This window comes from Scyliorhinus torazame, chromosome 18 (genome assembly GCF_047496885.1).
Source record: "Scyliorhinus torazame isolate Kashiwa2021f chromosome 18, sScyTor2.1, whole genome shotgun sequence".
Classification (NCBI taxonomy): domain Eukaryota; kingdom Metazoa; phylum Chordata; class Chondrichthyes; order Carcharhiniformes; family Scyliorhinidae; genus Scyliorhinus; species Scyliorhinus torazame.
Window position 1 is genome coordinate 45226661 of NC_092724.1, and position 21190 is coordinate 45247850.

Here is a 21190-nt window from a genome sequence, read left to right on the forward strand (position 1 = left end):
CTGTTTTCCTTGGAGTAGCAAAGGTTAAGAGGGGACCTGATTGTGATGTCTAGCACGAGGGGACATAGCTTTAAGTTGAGGGGAGATAGATATAAGACAGATGTCAGAGGTAGGTTCTTTACTCAGAGAGTAGTAAGGGCATGGAATGCCCTGCCTGCAACAGTAGTGGACTCGCCAACACTAAGGGCGTTCAAATGGTCATTGGATAGACATAAAGACGATAAGGGAATAGTGTAGATGGGCTTTAGAGTGGTTTCACAGGTCGGCGCAACATTGAGGGCCGAAGGGCCTGTACTGCGCTGTAATGTTCTATGTTCTATGATTGAGGTGTATCAGATTGAAGGGCACTGATAGGGTGGATAAGAATGTATTTTTCCATCAGTAGAGGGATCAATAACCCGAGGGCATAGATTTAAAATAAGAGGTAGAAGGCTAAGGGGGGAATTGAAGGGAATGTGGAACTCACTTCAAAATTATCCTATTTGTCTATTTACCTATTATCCTCTTCTATCTTGGTGCTTTTATACGTTTTTTGAGGTATTGAAATAGTGTGATAAAGTTCTGTTGCATAGCAGATATAGAAAATACATTGCAGTGAGAAGCGGCAATCAGCAGAGTCTTCAGGCTCGCTGATCAAGAAAACACAGATACAGTTGTGAATCATTCAGTCTTTCTCCTCTGGCCTCTTAAAAGCGGAGACACCTGAGGGCTCCAATGCTTCTCACTGACAGTGAATACCTATGTTGTTCTATTTTTAAATCATGCTGCGCCTGAACTGGGAATGGAACAGTGCAGTACAGTGCAGTCCTAACTCTGCATCTATCCAGTGATTGGGCGTAGTCAATGGACCTGTATGGAGAGAACTTTACCCTGCATTCCACCAGTGAATGGGAGTGACCAATAGAGCAATGTAGAGGGTGGTTTACTCTGCATCTACCCAAAATGAGGAATTGTCCTGTTTCCTAACACCAGCATCCTCTGTCTGAATGAGAGCAAAGCGTAAACAAACAATTAAAAGATTAGAAATGAATTCATTAAATTCTCACCTCCGAATTCCCCTTCCCCTATCTGTTCTCCTAATGCGAGTTGCTGCATGCTAAGTAACCAGCCAGCTGAAAGAAAACAAAGAAGAGCAGCATCAACAACAGAGAAAATTTACGTAACCCAGTGTGACCATAAAGCTAAAAAGAACCTGGGGCGAGATTCTCCGACCCCCCCGGCGGGTCGGAGAATGGTCGGGGACTGGCGTGAATCCCGCCCCCGCCGGTTGCCGAATTCTCCGGCACCGGAGATTCGGCGGGGGCGGGTAACGCGCCGCGCCGGTTGGCGGGCCCCCCCCCCCGCGATTCTCCGGCCCGTATGGGCCGAGGTCCCGCTGCTAGGATGCCTGTCCTGCCGGCGTGGATTAAACCACCTCTCTTACCGGCGGGACAAGGCAGTGCGGGCGGGCTCCGGGGTCCTGGGGGGGGCGCGGGGCGATCTGGCCCCGGGGGGTGCCTCCACGGTGGCCTGGCCCGCGATCGGGGCCCACCGATCCGCGGGCGGGCCTGTGCCTTGGGGGCACTCTTTTCCTTGCGCCTTCGCCACGGTCTCCACCATGGCGGAGGCGGAAGAGACTCCCTCCACAGCTCATGCGCAGCGATGCCGTGAGCGGCCGCTAACGCTCCCGCGCATGCGACGCCCGGAGATGTCATTTCCGCGCCAGCTGGCGGGGCACCAAAGGCCTTTTCCGCCAGCTGGCGGGGCGGAAATTAGTCCGGCGCGGGCCTAGCCCCTCAAGTTTAGGGCTCGGCCCCCAAAGATGCGGAGGATTCCACACCTTTGGGGTGGCGCGATGCCCGACTGATTTGCGCCGTTTTTGGCGCCGGTCGGCGGACATCGCGCCGATACCAGAGAATTTCGCCCCTGGGGCGGGATTCTCCGATATCGGCACAATGTCTGCCGACCGGCGCCAAAAACGGTGCGAATCAGTCCGGCATCACGCCGCGCCAAAGGTGCGAAAGTCTCCGCATCTTGAGGGGCCGAGCCCTCACCTTGAGGGGCTAGGCCCGCGCTGGACTGACTTCTGCCCCGCCAGCTGGCGCAAAACTGACTTAGCCAGGCGGCGCATGTGCGGGAGAGTCAGCGGCCGCTCACGGCATCCCTGCGCATGCGCAGTGGAGGGGGTCTCTTCTGCCTCCGCCATGGTGGAGACCATGGCGAAGGCGGAAAGGCGGAAGGAAAAGAGTGGCCCCACTGCACAGGCCCGCCCGCGGATCGGTGGGCCCAGATCGCGGGCCAGGCCACCGTGGGGGCACCCCCCGGGACCAGATCGCCCCGCGCCCCCACCCAGGACCCCGGAGCCCGCCCGTGCCGCCGTGTCCCACCGTCCCAAAGGTGGTTCAATCCACGCCGGCTGGCGTGGGTTGACAGTGGCGGGACTTCGGCCCATCGCGGACCGGAGAATCGCTGGGGGATTCCCGCCGACCGGCGCGATTCACGCCGGCCCCCGGCGATTCTCCGACCCGGTGGGGGGTTGGAGAATCGCGCCCCTGGTCTCATGGACTTGTGATGATGAATCATATTGTCAGATGAATCCTAATTTAAATCCTGATCAGTGCTGTTAGCTGATGTCAGCTGGGTTACACTGGGGATGCTACAATTGACCTCAGCACCCCAGGATTTCAAATGGAAACAAAATGAAAACAGCTCTCCTCTCAGTGGCTGTTATAGCAACACCAAATCATGATGCAGTGAGGTCTGTTGCAAAGTGCTTGTTTATTTTATTCATTTAAAGGACGTGTGTATCACTGACTAGGTCACTATTTATTGCCCATTCCTAATTGCCCTTGAGAATGTGGTGGTGTGCTGCCTTTTTGAACCGCGGCAGTCCATGTGTTTGTAGGCACACCCATGGTGCTGCTGAGGAGGGAGATCCAGGAAACTGACCCAGCGACATCGAAGGAACGACAATATATTCCCTTTTTAAAAAATTTAGAATAGCCAATTATTTTCTTTCTAATTAAGGGGCAATTTGGTATGGCCAATCTACCTAGCCTGCACATCCTTTTAGGTTGTGGGGGTGAGACCCACGCAGACATGGGGAGAATGTGCAAACTCCACATGGACAGTGACCCAGGGACATGATCAAACCCAAGTCCGCAGCGCCGTGAGGCAGCAGTGCTAACCACTGTGCCACCCGCAGTAACATATTTCCAGGTCAGGGTGGCGAGTGACTTGGCGGGGATCTTCCCGGTGGTGCTGTTCCCATGTGCCTGCAGTCCTTAATCTTCTAGATTGTTGTGGTCATGGTTTGGAAGGTGCAATTACACGCTATCAAAAGATAGCTGGTAACTTTCTGGGGAAGGTGGGACCTCTACAGACAGGATGGTCTACATCTGAACCTGAGGGGCACAAATATCCTGGGGGGGAGATTTGTTAGTGCTCTTTGGGGGGGTTTAAACTAATGCAGCAGGGACATGGGAACCTGGATTGTAGTTTTTGGGTAAGGGAGAATGAGAGTATAGAGGTCAGGAGCACAGATTTGACGTCGCAGGAGGGGGCCAGTGTTCAGATAGGTGGTTTGAAGTGTGTCTACTTCAATGCCAGGAGTATACGAAACAAGGTAGGGGAACTGGCAGCATGGGTTGGTACTTGGGACTTCGATGTTGTGGCCATTTCGGAGACATGGATAGAGCAGGGACAGGAATGGATGTTGCAGGTTCCGGGGTTTAGGTGTTTTAGTAAGCTCAGAGAAGGAGGCAAAAGAGGGGGAGGTGTGGCGCTGCTAGTCAAGAGCAGTATTACGGGGGCGGAGAGGATGCTAGATGGGGACTCTTCTTCCGAGGTAGTATGGGCTGAAGTTAGAAACAGGAAAGGAGAGGTCACCCTGTTGGGAGTTTTTTATAGGCCTCCTAATAGTTCTAGGGATGTAGAGGAAAGGATGGCGAAGATGATTCTGGATAAGAGCGAAAGTAACAGGGTAGTTATTATGGGAGACTTTAACTTTCCAAATATTGACTGGAAAAGATATAGTTCGAGTACAATAGATGGGTCGTTTTTTGTACAGTGTGTGCAGGAGGGTTTCCTGAAACAATATGTTGACAGGCCAACAAGAGGCGAAGCCACGTTGGATTTGGTTTTGGGTAATGAACCAGGCCAGGTGTTGGATTTGGAGGTAGGAGAGCACTTTGGGGACAGTGACCACAATTTGGTGACGTTTACGTTAATGATGGAAAGGGATAGGTATACACCGCAGGGCAAGAGTTATAGCTGGGGGAAGGGCAATTATGATGCCATTAGACGTGACTTGGGGGGGATAAGGTGGAGAAGTAGGCTGCAAGTGTTGGGCACACTGGATAAGTGGGGCTTGTTCAAGGATCAGCTACTGCGTGTTCTTGATAAGTATGTACCGGTCAGACAGGGAGGAAGGCGTCGAGCGAGGGAACCGTGGTTTACCAAGGAAGTGGAATCTCTTGTTAAGAGGAAGAAGGAGGCCTATGTGAAGATGAGGTGTGAAGTTTCGGTTGGGGCGATGGATAGTTACAAGGTAGCGAGAAAGGATCTAAAGAGAGAGCTAAGACGAGCAAGGAGGGGACATGAGAAGTATTTGGCAGGAAGGATCAAGGAAAACCCAAAAGCTTTCTATAGGTATGTCAGGAATAAGCGAATGACTAGGGAAAGAGTAGGACCAGTCAAGGACAGGGATGGGAAATTGTGTGTGGAGTCTGAAGAGATAGGCGAGATACTAAATGAATATTTTTCGTCAGTATTCACTCAGGAAAAAGATAATGTTGTGGAGGAGAATGCTGAGCCCCAGGCTAATAGAATAGATGGCATTGAGGTACGTAGGGAAGAGGTGTTGGCAATTCTGGACAGGCTGAAAATAGATAAGTCCCCGGGACCTGATGGGATTTATCCTAGGATTCTCTGGGAGGCCAGGGAAGAGATTGCTGGACCTTTGGCTTTGATTTTTATGTCATCATTGGCTACAGGAATAGTGCCAGAGGACTGGAGGACAGCAAATGTGGTCCCTTTGTTCAAAAAGGGGAGCAGAGACAACCCCGGCAACTATAGACCGGTGAGCCTCACGTCTGTAGTGGGTAAAGTCTTGGAGGGGATTATAAGAGACAAGATTTATAATCATCTAGATAGGAATAATATGATCAGGGATAGTCAGCATGGCTTTGTGAAGGGTAGGTCATGCCTCACAAACCTTATTGAGTTCTTTGAGAAGGTGACTGAACAGGTAGACGAGGGTAGAGCAGTTGATGTGGTGTATATGGATTTCAGCAAAGCGTTTGATAAGGTTCCCCACGGTAGGCTATTGCAAAAAATACGGAGGCTGGGGATTGAGGGTGATTTAGAGATGTGGATCAGAAATTGGCTAGCTGAAAGAAGACAGAGGGTGGTGGTTGATGGGAAATGTTCAGAATGGAGTACAGTCACAAGTGGAGTACCACAAGGATCTGTTCTGGGGCCGTTGCTGTTTGTCATTTTTATCAATGACCTAGAGGAAGGCGCAGAAGGGTGGGTGAGTAAATTTGCAGACAATACTAAAGTCGGTGGTGTTGTCGATAGTGTGGAAGGATGTAGCAGGTTACAGAGGGATATAGATAAGCTGCAGAGCTGGGTGAGAGGTGGCAAATGGAGTTTAATGTAGAGAAGTGTGAGGTGATTCACTTTGGAAGGAATAACAGGAATGCGGAATATTTGGCTAATGGTAAAGTTCTTGAAAGTGTGGATGAGCAGAGGGATCTAGGTGTCCATGTACATAGATCCCTGAAAGTTGCCACCAGGTTGATAGGGTTGTGAAGAAGGCCTTTGGAGTGTTGGCCTTTATTGGTAGAGGGATCGAGTTCCGGAGTCGGGAGGTCATGTTGCAGCTGTACAGAACTCTGGTACGGCCGCATTTGGAGTATTGCGTACAGTTCTGGTCACCGCATTATAGGAAGGACGTGGAGGCTTTGGAGCGGGTGCAGAGGAGATTTACCAGGATGTTGCCTGGTATGGAGGGAAAATCTTATGAGGAAAGGCTGATGGACTTGAGGTTGTTTTCGTTGGAGAGAAGAAGGTTAAGAGGAGACTTAATAGAGGCATACAAAATGAGGGGGTTGGATAGGGTGGACAGTGAGAGCCTTCTCCCGCGGATGGATATGGCTGGCACGAGGGGACATAACTTTAAACTGAGGGGTAATAGATATAGGACAGAGGTCAGAGGTAGGTTCTTTACGCAAAGAGTAGTGAGGCCGTGGAATGCCCTACCTGCTACAGTAGTGAACTCGCCAACATTGAGGGCATTTAAAAGTTTATTGGATAAACATATGGATGATAATGGCATAGTGTAGGTTAGATGGCTTTTGTTTCGGTGCAACATCGTGGGCCGAAGGGCCTGTACTGCGCTGTATTGTTCTATGTTCTATGTTCTAACTGTGCAACTGTTGCACAGCCTCAGTTGGACCTGGATTTTCATAGAGTTGTGACGATATCTTGCCTTATCCAAAATGGTGCTAGGCCCGTGGATCTGGAAGTCCAGCACCTATTTTCACAGATTCTATTTTCACCAGTAAGGGAATGGTTTTTCGGGGGGTGGGGGAGGGCGGCGAGCATGACTCAGACATGCAGAGGTCTACCCAACAAGGCCATTTGTGTTTTCACTGCAGTTAGGGCCTATCGCGCAGTGTATGACAATTGTTTTTTTTAAAGGAGTAGATGCAAGTGCTCATAAAATATGGATACACTCTTGGACCTGTCAAGTTGTAAAGTCATTTAAATCCCCTGCCCTTTATATTTTGGAAGAGTAAAGCCTTCCTGTGTCTCTGAATTGAAAAATATCAGTGCTTTCAGTTTCAATAGTTGTTCATTGACATAATTGCTATCTTTACAGTATTATTATTGCGTGACTGCTTCCACAACCTATCATTCTCACAGTGGGGGAGCTGTACATTTACAGTTTGATCGACAGGTCCAAGAGGTTATCAAAGGATTAGATGTCTTTGGCACGGGGCTAGGAGTGAAAATGTTTGTTTTTATAAGGGATTGAATGTATTGAATGTGCCTTTATCAATGAGTATTTTCATATAGTGAAGTCTATAATGGATATTTAGAACTCTGTTTTATTAAACTTCAGTGCTGCTCCTGTGGCCTGCCCATGATAGATATTGGGTGAGTTAAGAATGTAAGGACAAAAAGTGGTGGGTGGAGAATGGAGTCAGTAACTGCCAGAGTGAGCCAAAGAGCTAGCTACACCTTTATCGGCATGGAATGGAATAAAACATTCTAGAAGTGTGAAGAACCCACCCACAGGTCTATGTATCACTTTGAATTGCTTACCTTTCGAGAGCTCCTCTGCCGCTGACTTTGTGCCTTCCTTAAGTTTGGGTTTTGTTAATCTGGTGATAAGTCCACACGCATCTTTCATGTAATGCTACATAAAGTATAAACGGGCAAAAAAGAACAGATTAAAATTTGTGGCCCTTTATCTATGGGCTGTGCAGCCATTTAGTTGAGATATTCAACCCCTGTGGAAAAGCAGTCACAATGATGAGTACCACCGAGTGCGTCATTGCTCCAATACCATGATATGTGCAAAGAGAAATAGCACCTGTAAGCTCAACATTAATCGTCATTTATTTTGCTCCTTGGAAGCAAGAAAAGATGCTGCATATTCATTCATTAAAAATTCAAAGTCAGTGGACTCAAAAAGCAGAATGAGAGCTCATTCAGCCCATCGTTCCATGTACAGTCTACCTGATCATGAACCCAATTCTCTTATGGGTTGAGGACAAACAATACATTCTCTGCAGCCTGGATCCGACTCATGGTTTTTATTGAGAACGGTGAGGTGGTTCAGCTGCAGCTTTGCCTCAGCAGGATTCGGCTTCCGGCAGGGGAAGAGAGCGGTCGCGGGTGGACGAGCTCCTGGAGGGGAACAAGGTTGCGTCCCGCTCCTCGCCGAGAACTTGCAGCCAAGTGCGCAAATTCACCCGTTTGGGCCACCCCCACTTCAACAAGAGAGTGGGGACGAAGAAAAACCCGGACTCCAAAGCCCATTAGAGCAGGAAAACTCCGCTCCCGAGCGCCCCCCCCCACCCAACGCACAGCAACAGGGCGCAGGGCAGGACGAGCGGCGGCCCGGACCAAGGCGGGGACCGAGCCAGCAGGAACGACCGATGACCCTGCCCCCCCCACCCCCACTTGGCGGCGACCACCATGAGGCAGGAACAAAGAGGGACTCCCGGCCAGAAGCCTCTCTCTCTCTCGACCCTGGTCGAGTGAGGGAAAATAAAAACGAACTTCCCCTTTTGCAAAAACAAAACTTTGAAAAGAAAACTTGTAAAGAGAATTTTTTCACTTTTTTTCTTTCACCTAAAAAAAAATTTCTTGAAAAGAATTTCATTTTTAAAAAGTGGCAAAGGAGAGAAGGGAGGGGAAAAGAAAAAGGGAGGGAAAAAAGTGGGGGGGGGGGGGGAATGCCAGAAGGGAGCCAAAGCAGGGGGAGAAGGGTCACCAAAAGCAGACGGGGCAATGTGCGAGCCCGTTCAGACGAGCTGATCAGCGCACAAAGCGGAATGTTCGCTGCAACATAAAGAACTGGGCAACATTTTCCCCCTGGGCCAGGGGGGAACAGGAACTGGAAGGCAGCCTTTGCCAAGGCGCTGAGGGAACATCAGCAGGAAAACAAGGCAGAGGCTAGGGCAGACATAGAGGCCGCAGTGCAGGCAGAAATGGCCAAGGCCTTGGCGGAGGTGCAGCTCGCCCTGGGCAGAGCAGTGGAGAAACTGGAAGCCCAAGAGGAGAAACTGAAAGCCCAAGAGGCGACCATTAAGGAGCTGGAGAAAGCCACGGCTGCCATGAGCGATCGGATCACGGCCCTGGAGAAGGAGGTGGCGAGACTGGGCACTACACAGGGGAGCCTGAAGGGCAGAGTGGACGATCAGGAAAACCGCTCGAGAAGGCAAAATGTCAGGATAGTGGGCCTACCAGAGGGGATTGAGGGTAGAAACCCCACGGCATACCTGGCCGAGATGCAGGGCAACTTAGTGGGGAGGAAAACTTTCCCCAACCCGCCAGAAATGGACAGAGCACACCGGTCGCTGCGCCCGAAGCCCAGGGCAGGGGACCACCCAAGAGCAGTTATAGCTAAACTGCACCGGCACCAAGACAGGGAAACAATCCTGCGCTGGGCCAGGAAAAACAGAACCTGCAAATGGGAAGGACATGGCATTAGAATTTACGAGGACATTGGGGCAGACCTAGCCAGGAAGTGGGCCGAATTCAATAGTGCGAAAGCAGCACAACGCCAGGTCCCCCCGCCCCCACCCCTGCCATGGCGAGCGCACCCTGAACAAAAAGCAAACCACTGCCCGAGGGACTGCTTCAGGTGGGAGACCAGGCCCCAGCATGAGGGAAGAGAGGAGCGGAGGAGGGAGAGCAAGAAAGAGGAGCGCAGGGTAGGATGGGGGAAAAGCGAGCAGAAAACCGCAGAGGCCGGGCAAGGGAGAAGCGAGACAGTAACTCCTGAGAGGGGGGCCAAAGTACTAGCAGGAAAGCTAGCGCCAGGAGCATGCAACAAAGTAGGGCCACAGCGCGCCCCCAACAGGGGGTGAAGGCGACAGGCAGGGGGTGGGGGGAACCACTTAACAGAGGCGGGAGAGCAAACGGGGATAGGAACAGGGGAAAGAGGGACAAAGGAGGGGTATATGGGAGAGGGGGGAGAAAGTGGGGGAAAGGGAGAGTCCGGGAGGGGGGGAGACACAGGGAAGGAGGGACAAACAAGGCTATAAAATGAATAGCAATAGGGCTACAATGTGCCACATCCAAGGGCTCGAAACAAGGAATCGCTGCAAGCACCCACCCAGTACGGTCTCGGGGCGAAGGGAGACCCCAGAGTGCAGGGGACTACCCGCGTGGCGGACACATAGTAGGCGGCCATGCCGGTGAACTCCGGACAAAGGAAAACCCCGGAGCGCAGGGACCCGGCCGCATGGAGAGAGCAGTGACAGCGGCCATCCTGGATGGCCCCCTAACAAAGGGAAACCCCAGAGGGCAGGGGCGCGTCCACCAGGTAAGTATGGTTAATCCCACAGGAGCGAGGGGACGGAAGCCCCCCACCAGGATCGTAACCTGGAACGTAAGGGGACTCAACGGCCCAGTGAAAAGATCCAGAGACCTCACCCACCTAAGAAATATGAGGGCCGACATAGCCTTCCTCCAAGAGACACACCTGAGAGAGCAGGACCGACTGCGGGTAAGAAAGGGCTGGGTGGGACAAACCTACCATTCCTGCTATGGAACAAGGGCCAGAGGGGTGGCAATACTGATCAGAAAGAGGACAATGTTTAAGGCGACAAAGACAGTTACGGACCCAGGGGGACGGTACGTCATGGTCAGTGGGGCCCTGGATGGGGCACCGGTAGTACTAGTTAACGTGTATGCACCCAACTGGGACGACACGAGCTTCATTAAGAAGACCATGGCAGAAATCCCTGACATAGCGACGCATCGACTAATCATGGGGGGGGATTGCAACTGTGTACAGGATCCAATGACAGAGAGATCAAACCCCAAAACGGGGAAAACCTCAAGCATGGCAAGGGAACTCAGTCACTTTATGGAACAGATGGGAGCGGTGGACCCCAGGAGATTCGCCCAGCCAGGGGAGTAAGAGTTCTCCTTCTTCTCCCCAGTACACAACGTATACACCAGAATTGACTTCTTTGTGGTGGTGAAAACGGTGCTTCCGGGGATAGACAAAGTGGAATACTTTGCATTTGTGATATCAGACCATGCTCCACATTACATGGATGTGAGGCTGGAGACGGGCAGGGCCCAATGCCCCACATGGAGGTTGGACATTGCCCTACTAGCGGACAAGGCCTTCAACGAAAAGATATCGCGGGCCATAGCAGAGTACACGGAGAACAACCAGAACGGGGAGGTCTCACTGGCCACGTTCTTGGAAGTGCTAAAGGCCGTACTAACAGGGGAAATCATCGCTTTCAAAGTGCGAAGAGATAGGGAGGAAAGGGCAGCTAGGCAGCAGCTGGTCGACTCCATACTGGAGGTAGACCGTAAACACTCCGAGGCCCCGACCATAGAGCTCCTGGCAGAGAGGAAAGAGCTACAAAGGACCTTTGATCTGTTCTCCACCAGGAAAGCAGTGCACCAACTCCACCAGGCATGTGGGACCCTATACGAACACGGAGACAAAGCCAGCCGCCTGTTGGCACACCAGCTGAGAAAGCAGGCAGCCACCAGAGAAATTGCACAAATCAGGGATACCAGAGGCACATTAGAAACAGAACCAGAAAAGATCAACAAAACCTTCAAGGCCTTTTACCAAGGGCTGTACACCTCAGAGCCCCAAATGGGGGAGCCCGGGATGAAACGGTTCCTTGATGGACTGGACATTCCAGTTGTGGGGAGGGCAGAAAACGGGGCCTGGAAGCACCACTAGCACTGGGAGGGATCATGGACAGCATTAGCTCCATGCAGGCGGGGAAGACGTCGGGACCAGACGGGTTCCTGGCGGACTTCTACAAAAAATGTGCAACAGCACTGCGGGAGATGTTCACAGACTCGCTGGCTAAGGGCACACTGCCACCCACGCTAGCACAGGCCTCAATCTTGCTGATAACTAATAAAGACAAAGACCCAACGGAATGTGGGTCATACAAACCCATCTCACTGCTGAACGCAGATGCCAAAATACTGGCCAAAATCCTAGCCAAAAGGCTAGAAGATTGTGTACTAGAGGTGGTCGCAGAGGACCAGACGGGCTTTGTCAAAGATAGACAGCTTACCTCAAACATCAGGCGCCTGCTGAACATGATAATAACCCCCTCCGGGGAGAGAACACCAGAGGTGATCGTCTCCCTAGATGCAGAAAAGGTCTTCGACAGAGTCGAATGGAAATACCTCATAGAGGTACTGGAGCGGTTCGGGCTTGGAACAGGGTTCACCTCCTGGGTAAAGCCCCTATACAACACTCCCATGGGAGAAGCAAGATCTTCCCGGTACACCCACAAGTAGGGGGGGCAGCACTAACGGGACACAAGCCCGACACAAATTCCGCTACCTGGGTGTTTTGTTACCTGTGTGGTAGGTAACATGTGCTACTCAATCTTTGTTTAGTGATGAGGTATTCTGAATCCCAATGAAGAAGATTCAAACTCTTTGAGTAGTAACAAAAGGTTTATTGAGTAACTACAACAATATTTACATGAGTTCTTTACTTTAACTTTGATACTAGTGATCAGGTTAACAAGATCTAACTATGGTAACTATACGTAACTCCACTGGCCATCTAAACTAGTCTGCTGTTGCTTTGATCACAGTGCACCCAAGAGAGAGAGAGAGACCCAATGTGGTTGCCTTTTATACCCCTGTTGGCCCAGCCCTCTAGTGATCATGTGGTGCTACTGATTACACATTAACCCTCACATTAAGCCTCGCTACTGGTGGAGCACGACATCTTTGTCCCAAGTGATGACAATGATGATGATCCAGGAGAGCGATCCAGGAGGTGGAACAAAAGTTGTCTGAGCATGCGGAGTATATAACCGTGCTGGAAAACAAGGTGGGGATGATGGACGATCACCAGAAAAGAATGCAGGAGAAGCTGGAGGACCTGGAGAACAGGTCCAGGAGGCAGAATCTCAGAATTGTTGGCCTCCCTGAAGGCAGTGAGGGATTGGATGTGAGGCCTTATGTGACAGACATGTTGGAGAAGTTGATGGGGTCTGGGGCATTCCCTCGGCCCCTGGAATTGGACAGAGCGCACAGAACCCTCGCGAGGAAGCCCAGAGTGAACGAACCGCCGAGGGTCATGGTGATACGTTTTCACCGTTTCATGGACAAGGAACACGTTTTGCGGTGGGCCAAGAAAGAACGGAGCAGCAAGTGGGAGAACTGTGAGATGCGCATCTATCAGGACCTGGGAGCGGATTTGACCAAGAGGCGAGCTGGGTTCAATCGGGCAAAAACGACCCTCTTTAAGAAGGGGGTCTGTGAGTCACACATGAGGAACGGGACTTCTACTTTGAAACGCCAGACGAAGTATGGACCTTCATTAAAGAAGTGAAGCTGGAGGCGAATTAAAAGACACTTAAGCCTTGGAGAAGTACTGTGGCGCGATTTGTGGTGCTGGATTGTATAAATTTAAGTAGCTCTATGTGAAATAATGGGCTGTGTGAATGATTAAAGGTGGCTTTGGCTTGCAGGGACCTTGTTAGAGGGGGGATGGGCTTTGAATTTGGTTCTGCTTTTTGGGTGACTATTTTTCTAAAGTGACTGTTTCTTCAGTTTTTTCTGAGGTTTGTTTACTGGGGAATGTGATGCTTTAAAAATGTTTATTCATGTGGAGAGGAGAGAGGAGAAAACAATAAGGAGACAGACTGCTTGGTGCCAGGGGCGGGAGCTACCGAGTCAGCATGGGTCAGCTGACTCTCGGAAGCGCAGTGGGGGGTGAGCAGGTGTTAAGCTGGAGCTTGACTTGGGGGATTGGGTTTCTAGTGTTGTTGCTAGGGGGGAGGGAGGGGGGATGGGAGAGCTGCTTTGCTGACAGGAGAGCAACTGTTACTAGGGGACAAATGGGAGGTCGGGAACGGCGGCAGCCCGAGTGGGGACTCAAGGAAGCGGAGGACGCGAGTTCAAGGCTGGCCTAAAAAGGGTAATGGCTAGTCGGCAGGGGGAGATTGGAAGCCCCCCATCCAGGCTGATCAGATGGAACGTGAGAGGACTGAATAGGCCGGTAAAGAGGGCTCACGTGTTCGCGCATTTGAGGGAACTGAAGGCGGGCGTGGCAATGCTACAAGAGACACACCTAAAGGTTACAGAGCAGACAAGATTGAGGAAGGGGTGGGTTAACCAAGTGTTCCACTCAGGACTGGACTCAAAGACCAGGGGGGTAGCGATCTTGCTCAGCAAACGAGTGGCATTCGAGGCAGGGAGAATCGTGTCAGACAAGGGGGGTAGGGACATAATGGTGACTGGGAAGCTGGAGGGGGTGCGAGTGGTACTTGTGAACATATATGCTCCGAATTGGGACCACGTGAAATTTATGAGGCGGGTGTTAGGTAAGATCCCAGACTTAGAGTCACATAACCTGATCATGGGAGGAGACTTCAATACAGTCATTGATCTGGAAGTGGACTGGTCAAAATCCAGGACAGGGAGGAGGCCGGCTGCGGCAAAGGAATTGAAGGGTTTTATGGAACAGATGGGAGAAGTAGACCCATGGAGGTTTGCACAGCCGAGGACGAAGGAGTTTTCCTTTTTCTCACATGTCCACAAGGTATACTCTCGCATTGACTTTTTTGTTCTGAACAGGGCGCTAATACCGAAGGTGATGGATTCTGAGTGCTCGGCAATCGCAGTGTCGGACCATGCCCCGCATTGGGTGGATCTACAGGTTAGTGTGGAGAGAGGGCAACGCCCGCTGTGGAGACTGGATGTGGGGTTGCTAGCAGATGAAGCGATCTGTGGGCGGGTTAATAAGTCCATCCAGAACTACCTGGAAACAAATGATACTGGGGAGGTCTCTGCAGCGACGGTCTGGGAAGCTTTGAAGGCAGTGGTCAGAGGGGAATTAATCTCGATACGGGCCCACAGAGAAAAGGCTGAGGGACAGGTTAGTTGAGGAGATACTCCAGGTGGACAGGAGATACTCGGAGGCCCCAGACGCGGGACTACTGAGGGAGCGGCGGAGGTTACAGGTGGAGTTTGGGCTGTTGACCACAGGGAAAGCAGTTGAACAATTGAGGAAGGCAAGGGGGGGCGATCTATGAGTATGGGGGAGAGGCAAGCAGAATGTTGGCGCACCAGCTCAGGAAAAGAGAGGCGGCTAGGGAGATAGGTAAAGTAAAGGGTAGAGACGGTGATACTGTCCTGGACCCAGCAGGGGGGAACAAGGTGTTTAAGGACTTTTATAGTAAATTATATGAGTCGGAGCCCCTGGCTGGGGTGGAGGGGATGAGGCAGTTTCTGGATCACTTGAGTTTCCCAAGGGTGGAGGAAGACCTGGTGGAGGGGCTGGGAGCCCCAATTGAGATTGAGGAAATAATCGAGGGGTTGGAGGGCATGCAGTTGGGCAAGGCCCCGGAGCCTGACGGCTACCCGGTGAAATTCTATAAGAGGTTTTCAGAGATATTGAGGCCAATGCTGGTGAGGACATTTAACGAAGCCAGAGAGAAGGGAGTCCTCCCCCCAACAATGTCGCAGGCCTCGATTTCATTGATCCTGAAACGGGAGAAGGATCTGGAGCAATGCGGGTCATACAGGCCGATTTCTCTACTGAGTGTGGATGCCAAACTGCTGGCTAAGATACTGGCCACAAGGATAGAGGACTGTGTCCCGGGGGTGATAGGGGAAGACCAGACGGGATTTGTTAAGAGCAGGCAACTCAAGGCCAATGTTCGAAGGCTTCTAAATGTTATTATGATGCCATCAGAAGGAGAGGAGGTGGAGGTGGTGGTAGCGATGGATGCGGAGAAGGCTTTTGATCGGGCGGAGTGGAATTACCTGTGGGAGGCGCTGGGAAGGTTTGGGGAGGGCTTTATTGACTGGGTGCGGTTGCTCTATCAGGCTCCAGTAGCGAGTGTGTGTCCGAACCAGCGAGGTCGGGGTATTTTAAACTACACCGAGGGACGAGGCAAGGGTGCCCTCTCTCCCCGTTACTGTTTGCTCTGGCCATAGAGCCATTGGCCATGGCGTTCAGAGCCTCTAGGAACTGGAAAGGGATGGTTCAGGGAGGGTGGAGCACCGGGTCTCAATCTACGCAGATGACCTGCTCTTGTACATTTTGGACCCGTTGGAGGGGATGGGGGAACTTATGCGAATCTTGGGGGAATTTGGCAATTTTGTGGGGTATAAATTGAACATGGGGAAAAGCGAAATGTTTGCGATCCAGGCAAGAGGACAGGAGAAGAGACTGGGAGAGCTGCCGCTTAGAATGGTAGGGAAGAGCTTTCGATATCTGGGAATCCAGGTCGCCCGGGAATGGGAGGCACTGCACAAGTTAAACCTGTCCCGGTTGGTAGAACAAATGGAAGGGGACTTTAAGGTATGAGACATGCTCCCGCTATCACTGGCGGGGAGGGTACAGAACGTGAAAATGATGGTCCTGCCCAGATTTCTGTTTGTCTTTCAGTGCCTCCCCACCTTCATCCCTAAGCCCTTTTCCAAGCAGGTGAATAAGATTATTTTGGGCTGTGTGTAGGTGAGTAAAACCCCGTGAGTGAAGAAAGTGTTGCTGGAGCGCAGCCGGGGTGAGGGTGGGCTGGCGCTGCCGAATTTCTGCAATTACTACTGGGCGGCTAATACAGCCATGATTAGGAAGTGGGTAGTGGGGGAGGGGTCGGCATGGGAGGGGATGGAGGCGGCGTCATGTAAAGACACCAGTTTGGGAGCAATGGTAACGGCACCTCTTCCGTTCTCGCCGGCCCGATACTCCACACGTCCAGTGGCAGTGGCGACTCTGAGGCTCTGGGGGCAATGGAGGAGATATAAGAGAGGGGAGGGAGCATCGATTTGGACCCCGATTTAAAATAACCACAGGTTTGTACCGGGTAAGCTGGATGGCGGGTTCCGGAGTTGGCAGAGGGCAGGAATCAGAAGGATGAGGGATCTATTTATAGACTGGAGCTTTCCCAGCTTGAAAGCTTTGGAGGATAAATTTAAATTGTCAGCAGGGAATGGTTTTACGTATTTGCAGGTGCAAGACTTCCTGAGAAAACAGGTGCCGGTCTTTCTGCACCGCCACGGGGGATACAGGATCGAGTAGTTTCCAGTACCTGGGTGGGAGAGGGGAAGGTATCGGATATTTACCAGGAGCTCTCGGAGGAAACTCCGGTGGAGGAGTTTAAGGGCAAGTGGGAGGACGAGCTAGGGGGAGAGATAGAGGCGGGGCTATGGGCAGATGCCCCAAGCAGGGTTAATACCTCCTCATCATGCGCCAGGCTTAGCCTGATACAATTTAAGGTAGTCCACCGGGCACACATGATAGCAGCTAGGATGAGTAAGTTCTTCAGGGTTGAGGATAGGTGTGCGAGGTGTGCGGGGTCCAGCAAATCATGTCCACATGTTTTGGGCATGCCCGAAGCTTAGAGGGTTTTGGCAGGATTTTGCGAAGGCAATGTCCATGGTACTAAAAACACGGGTGGTGCCGAGTCCGGAGGTAGCGATCTTTGGAATGTCGGAAGATCCGGGAGTTCAGGGGGCGAAAGAGGCTGACGTCTTGGCCTTTGCCTCCCTGGTAGCCCGGAGACAGATCTTGTTAATGTGGAGGGACTCAAAGTCCCCCGAGTGTAGAGACCTGGGTTAGTGACATGGCTGGGTTTCTCAGTCTCGAGAAAATAAAGTTCGCCTTAAGGGGGTCAGTGTTGGGGTTCATCCGGAGGTGGCAGCCATTCGTCGACTTTCTCGGGAAAATTAAAATGTCAGTAGATGCAGTATTCCAAGGGGGGAGGGGGCGGATTGTTGTTGTATGGTTGAGGTGTGTGATGATTGGGCTGGGGGGGAATGTTTATTTTACCATGTTGATGTCATTGTTTATGTTACTGTTTCAAATACCTCAATAAAATATTATGAAAAAAAACTTTACTGAACTATTTTATATTCAATCTAACTGTCTTTTCAATTTAATAAATACTGTATTCTAATAGCCACATTAAACAAGCTGCCTGGGGTGTGATACACAAATGTGTCTCTGTAACATGTCTATAAGGATAGTTTTTTCTGCTTCTGTTTGGCTTCTGTGGTTAACTATGCATCTACACACAGTCCTGTAATCTCCTTTTAGGAGGTTTGACAGTTATAGCTTCATGGTTCTGCAGAGGACTTGACCAATCATGCGAGCTGTGAGCACTCAGGTTGCAGTGTTTCTATTGGATCTGGATGTATGCTATTAAACCATGATTTCTATGCATGCCCCTTCAATTCCCATTGAGCCGTCCATCCAAATATGCCGCCACGTGTTTGAAATAGGGCACTTTTGTCTCAGCGATTCTTCCTACCAATGCTACCTTCACTCACTCCCAAAAGAGCTGTTGAGGGTAGAACAATTGAATATTTCAAACTAAAATTGCTAGTTTTTTTGTCAGTTAAGGATATTAAGGATCGAGGTGCCGGAGTTTGTGGTTGGAATTCTCTGGCCATTGGGATTCTCTGTTCCCACCAACAGTGCACCCCTGTCCGCGTGTCTCCTGGTGGAATGGGGTGGTTTCAATGGGAAATCCCATTGACAAGCGGTGGGAGTAGAGAATCCTGTCACCAGGGTGTAGAGAACCCATCCCCGTATACAGAGCAGCCAAGACCTGACTGAATGCTGGGACAGGCTAGAGAGGCTGAATGGTCCACTCCTGTTCCTCTGATCTTATATGCAAATCCAAATTTTTCATCAAGTAATCACTCTATAACAGTTCCAGAAACTCCATGATAAGAGTAGTAGACATTCTTGGGTAGTCACGGGTGCCACACCTGCAAGGTACATTTGAGGCCAACAGTGATCTGAGATCCACGGACCATTTTCCATTTATTTCCTTTTCTCCTGCCTTTCATTTTTGCCTTGCATTTAAACCAAATCTGACATAACGCACAACCAGACATCTTGCTTTATCTTGGGGTAAATATACAATTTGACACCTGGAGAAAAAAGTGGAATTGAAATTAGGCAGCTTCTATAATGGTTGTCTAACCACAATGTCAGTTTATGCCCAGGTGCCAAATTGAGACGTTACCACATTGTCTGCTCTCCTCTTTACAACCAGATGAGTTACTGCGCAGCAGCCAACTTGACCCTTTAATTCTACAACCAGCTACAATCAATATCCCTAATCTCTACACGTAAACTAATTGATATCCTGTAAAACGTACAAAAAAGGTCTTTCTCCCCAACCAGGTGGTTCTTCTCAGAGGAATGTAAGAGCCAAAGCCCACAATGTAACTACTTTACTCAGACAAAATTGTACTCAGTGATGGACCCCGCGCACAATGCTTGAGTTCATACCTGAAGAATAGCCATGAGACTGTACCCCAACTGGAACTTTCAGAAATAAGAAAGAAAAGTGCCATGACCGTAAAATACCAAATAGCCAACTTCTAGTCTGAATTTAAACCTTGACAATGTCACTTAGGACTAAATCATGGAAAAATGGAATGGTTCCAGCGCAGAAGGAGGCCATTCGGCCTATTATGTCAGTGTCGGCTCTCTGCAAAAGCAACTCACGTCACCCAACTCCTCTACCCTTTCCCATGGCTCTGCAATTATTCTTTTTCTTAAGATCCTTATCCAATTCTCTTTTGATGACTGCAGTTGAAAATGCCTCCGCCACACTCTCAGGAAATGCAATCCAGATCCTGACCACTCGCAGGATGCAAATGATTTTCCTTATGTCGTCATTGGTTCTTTTGCCATTCATCTCATACCGGTTGTCCCTGGTTCTTGACATTCCCACCAATTGTCTCGATCACATCTCCTGTCAACTCTTCCTTCTCTACAGAGGACAGCACCAGCTTCACCCAGCTATCCATGAAAGTTCCCTGTTCCTGAAAACATTCACGGAAATATTTCCTTCATTCTCTGTAGAAGCCGAGGCATCCTTCCTGAGGTACTTGCTCAGAATGGGGCACAATTCTCCAGTTGAGACAAAGCCAGTGTTTTATAACGGTTCGTCATTACTTCCTCGCTTTACTGATTCATACCTCCATTTACAGTGAAATAACATTTCCAACAAATAAAAGGCTATGACACTTATGTGTAAACTTAGCAAACACAGCCAAAATTATATTTTTAGCATTCCTCCAATACAATAATTTATTTGTTCCACTACGTCAGCTGTAACATGTACACTGGAAGACAAGTTAAGTTCCTTTTTTCACATCCCAGTGCACTTCCAAAACCAGCATCAGTTCACAATAGAACTCAGGGCTATTTTTGAACTTCCTCTGTGTTATTTTGTTTCACGATAATGCAGAAAGACTTCCCATTTCTTTACACCCTGAGACCTGTAAAGTTTCCATTACACACGAGGTGCCAAAAGCAGGGTTACCAAATTTAGAGGCGGGGAATTGGTGTGATTCATTAATCCCACAGCATTATTTGTGTTATAGTTATAGCAAAAATTGCAAACATGGAACGGAATATACCCTGTAGCCACTTGGGTTGGCCACTTCCCGACTTAAAATGGAGATCTGCAAAGAATGCAGGGAAATTCAGTCAAGCCAGGAAAAACTAGCAGGTGCAAAGTTTCCTGTGTATTAGAACTTGCAGAAACCCAGACAGCACTGAAACTAGCAACCATCCGCATATTAATGAGCGATCCCCGGGAACAATTGAAACATTTAAGGTGAATAAGGCCAAGCCAGACTCCTCGGCGCCAGCAGGAGCCAAGACAAAGGAAGGCCAACAGACACTTAGGGACCGCCCAGCGATCAGGGAACAACTCCAGTATTGGAGAAATCGATCCAAGTGATCGGAACCTAGTCCAATCACTTGGAACCAGATACGGGGTCCGCCCCGAACGGCGTGAAGCCCCTGGGGACTATAAAGTAGAGCCCCCAAGTTCAATGCGTCCTTCTTGGCAGGGTCACTCAGCAACTCGAAACAACCCTTGATCGTGACCTGCCTAGCTGCCGCATCAACCAAGTAAATCTCCAGTCAACGCACGCTACGAGATAGACGCTCCTAGCTACCAATCTATACCAGCTTTAAATCTTGCAGACTCAGAATTGAACAAAAGGCCATTTGTTCCCCTGACCTGGTGGGCCAGTTCCGAAGCTAAATATAGGCCTTTTAGTGATAGAGATAGTCTAGTAATTAACAGGGCTATAAGGTAAAACTGATAGATTTTTGTTGCGAAAAACTGTCGGGAGTTTGTATTCCGGAAAATAGCGAACGCCGTACCCGTGTTTACAGCACCGCCTTAGTATCCCTCGTTCCAAATTTTAAAGGAAGCATTCCGACAGGAAAAATGGCAATGAAGGCAACGCCTTATGAACCCCCAGGAATTCGAGGTTGCAGACACCAACAATAGAGTAGGACAGTGTCCTGTTTGGGAAGAAGAGATCAGAAAATATCTCAAAGGGAAAGGATGGCCCCTTTGGAGTGAATTCTGTGATAATGAGGAAACAGGACCAGGGAGTATAGGGTGTACTTGGTGGGAGAACGTGTCAGAGATCCATAAGAAAAGCTTAGGGAATGCTCGCAAGCCGA

At 50.2% G+C, this 21190-nt stretch overlaps 1 protein-coding gene across 3 annotated transcripts in view; it reads right to left on the reverse strand.

Moving 5' to 3' along the window:
- matk (megakaryocyte-associated tyrosine kinase) overlaps positions 1–21190 on the reverse strand; it is a 160820-nt gene that overhangs the window by 50026 nt on the left and 89604 nt on the right. For all 3 annotated transcript variants that reach the window (XM_072482704.1, XM_072482705.1, XM_072482702.1), the window contains 2 exons: positions 7312–7405; positions 1047–1112 (listed from right to left, as the gene is read on the reverse strand). In XM_072482704.1, the coding sequence (XP_072338805.1) occupies positions 1047–1112; positions 7312–7405 (160 nt within the window). The remainder of the gene's footprint in view (positions 1–1046; positions 1113–7311; positions 7406–21190) is intronic.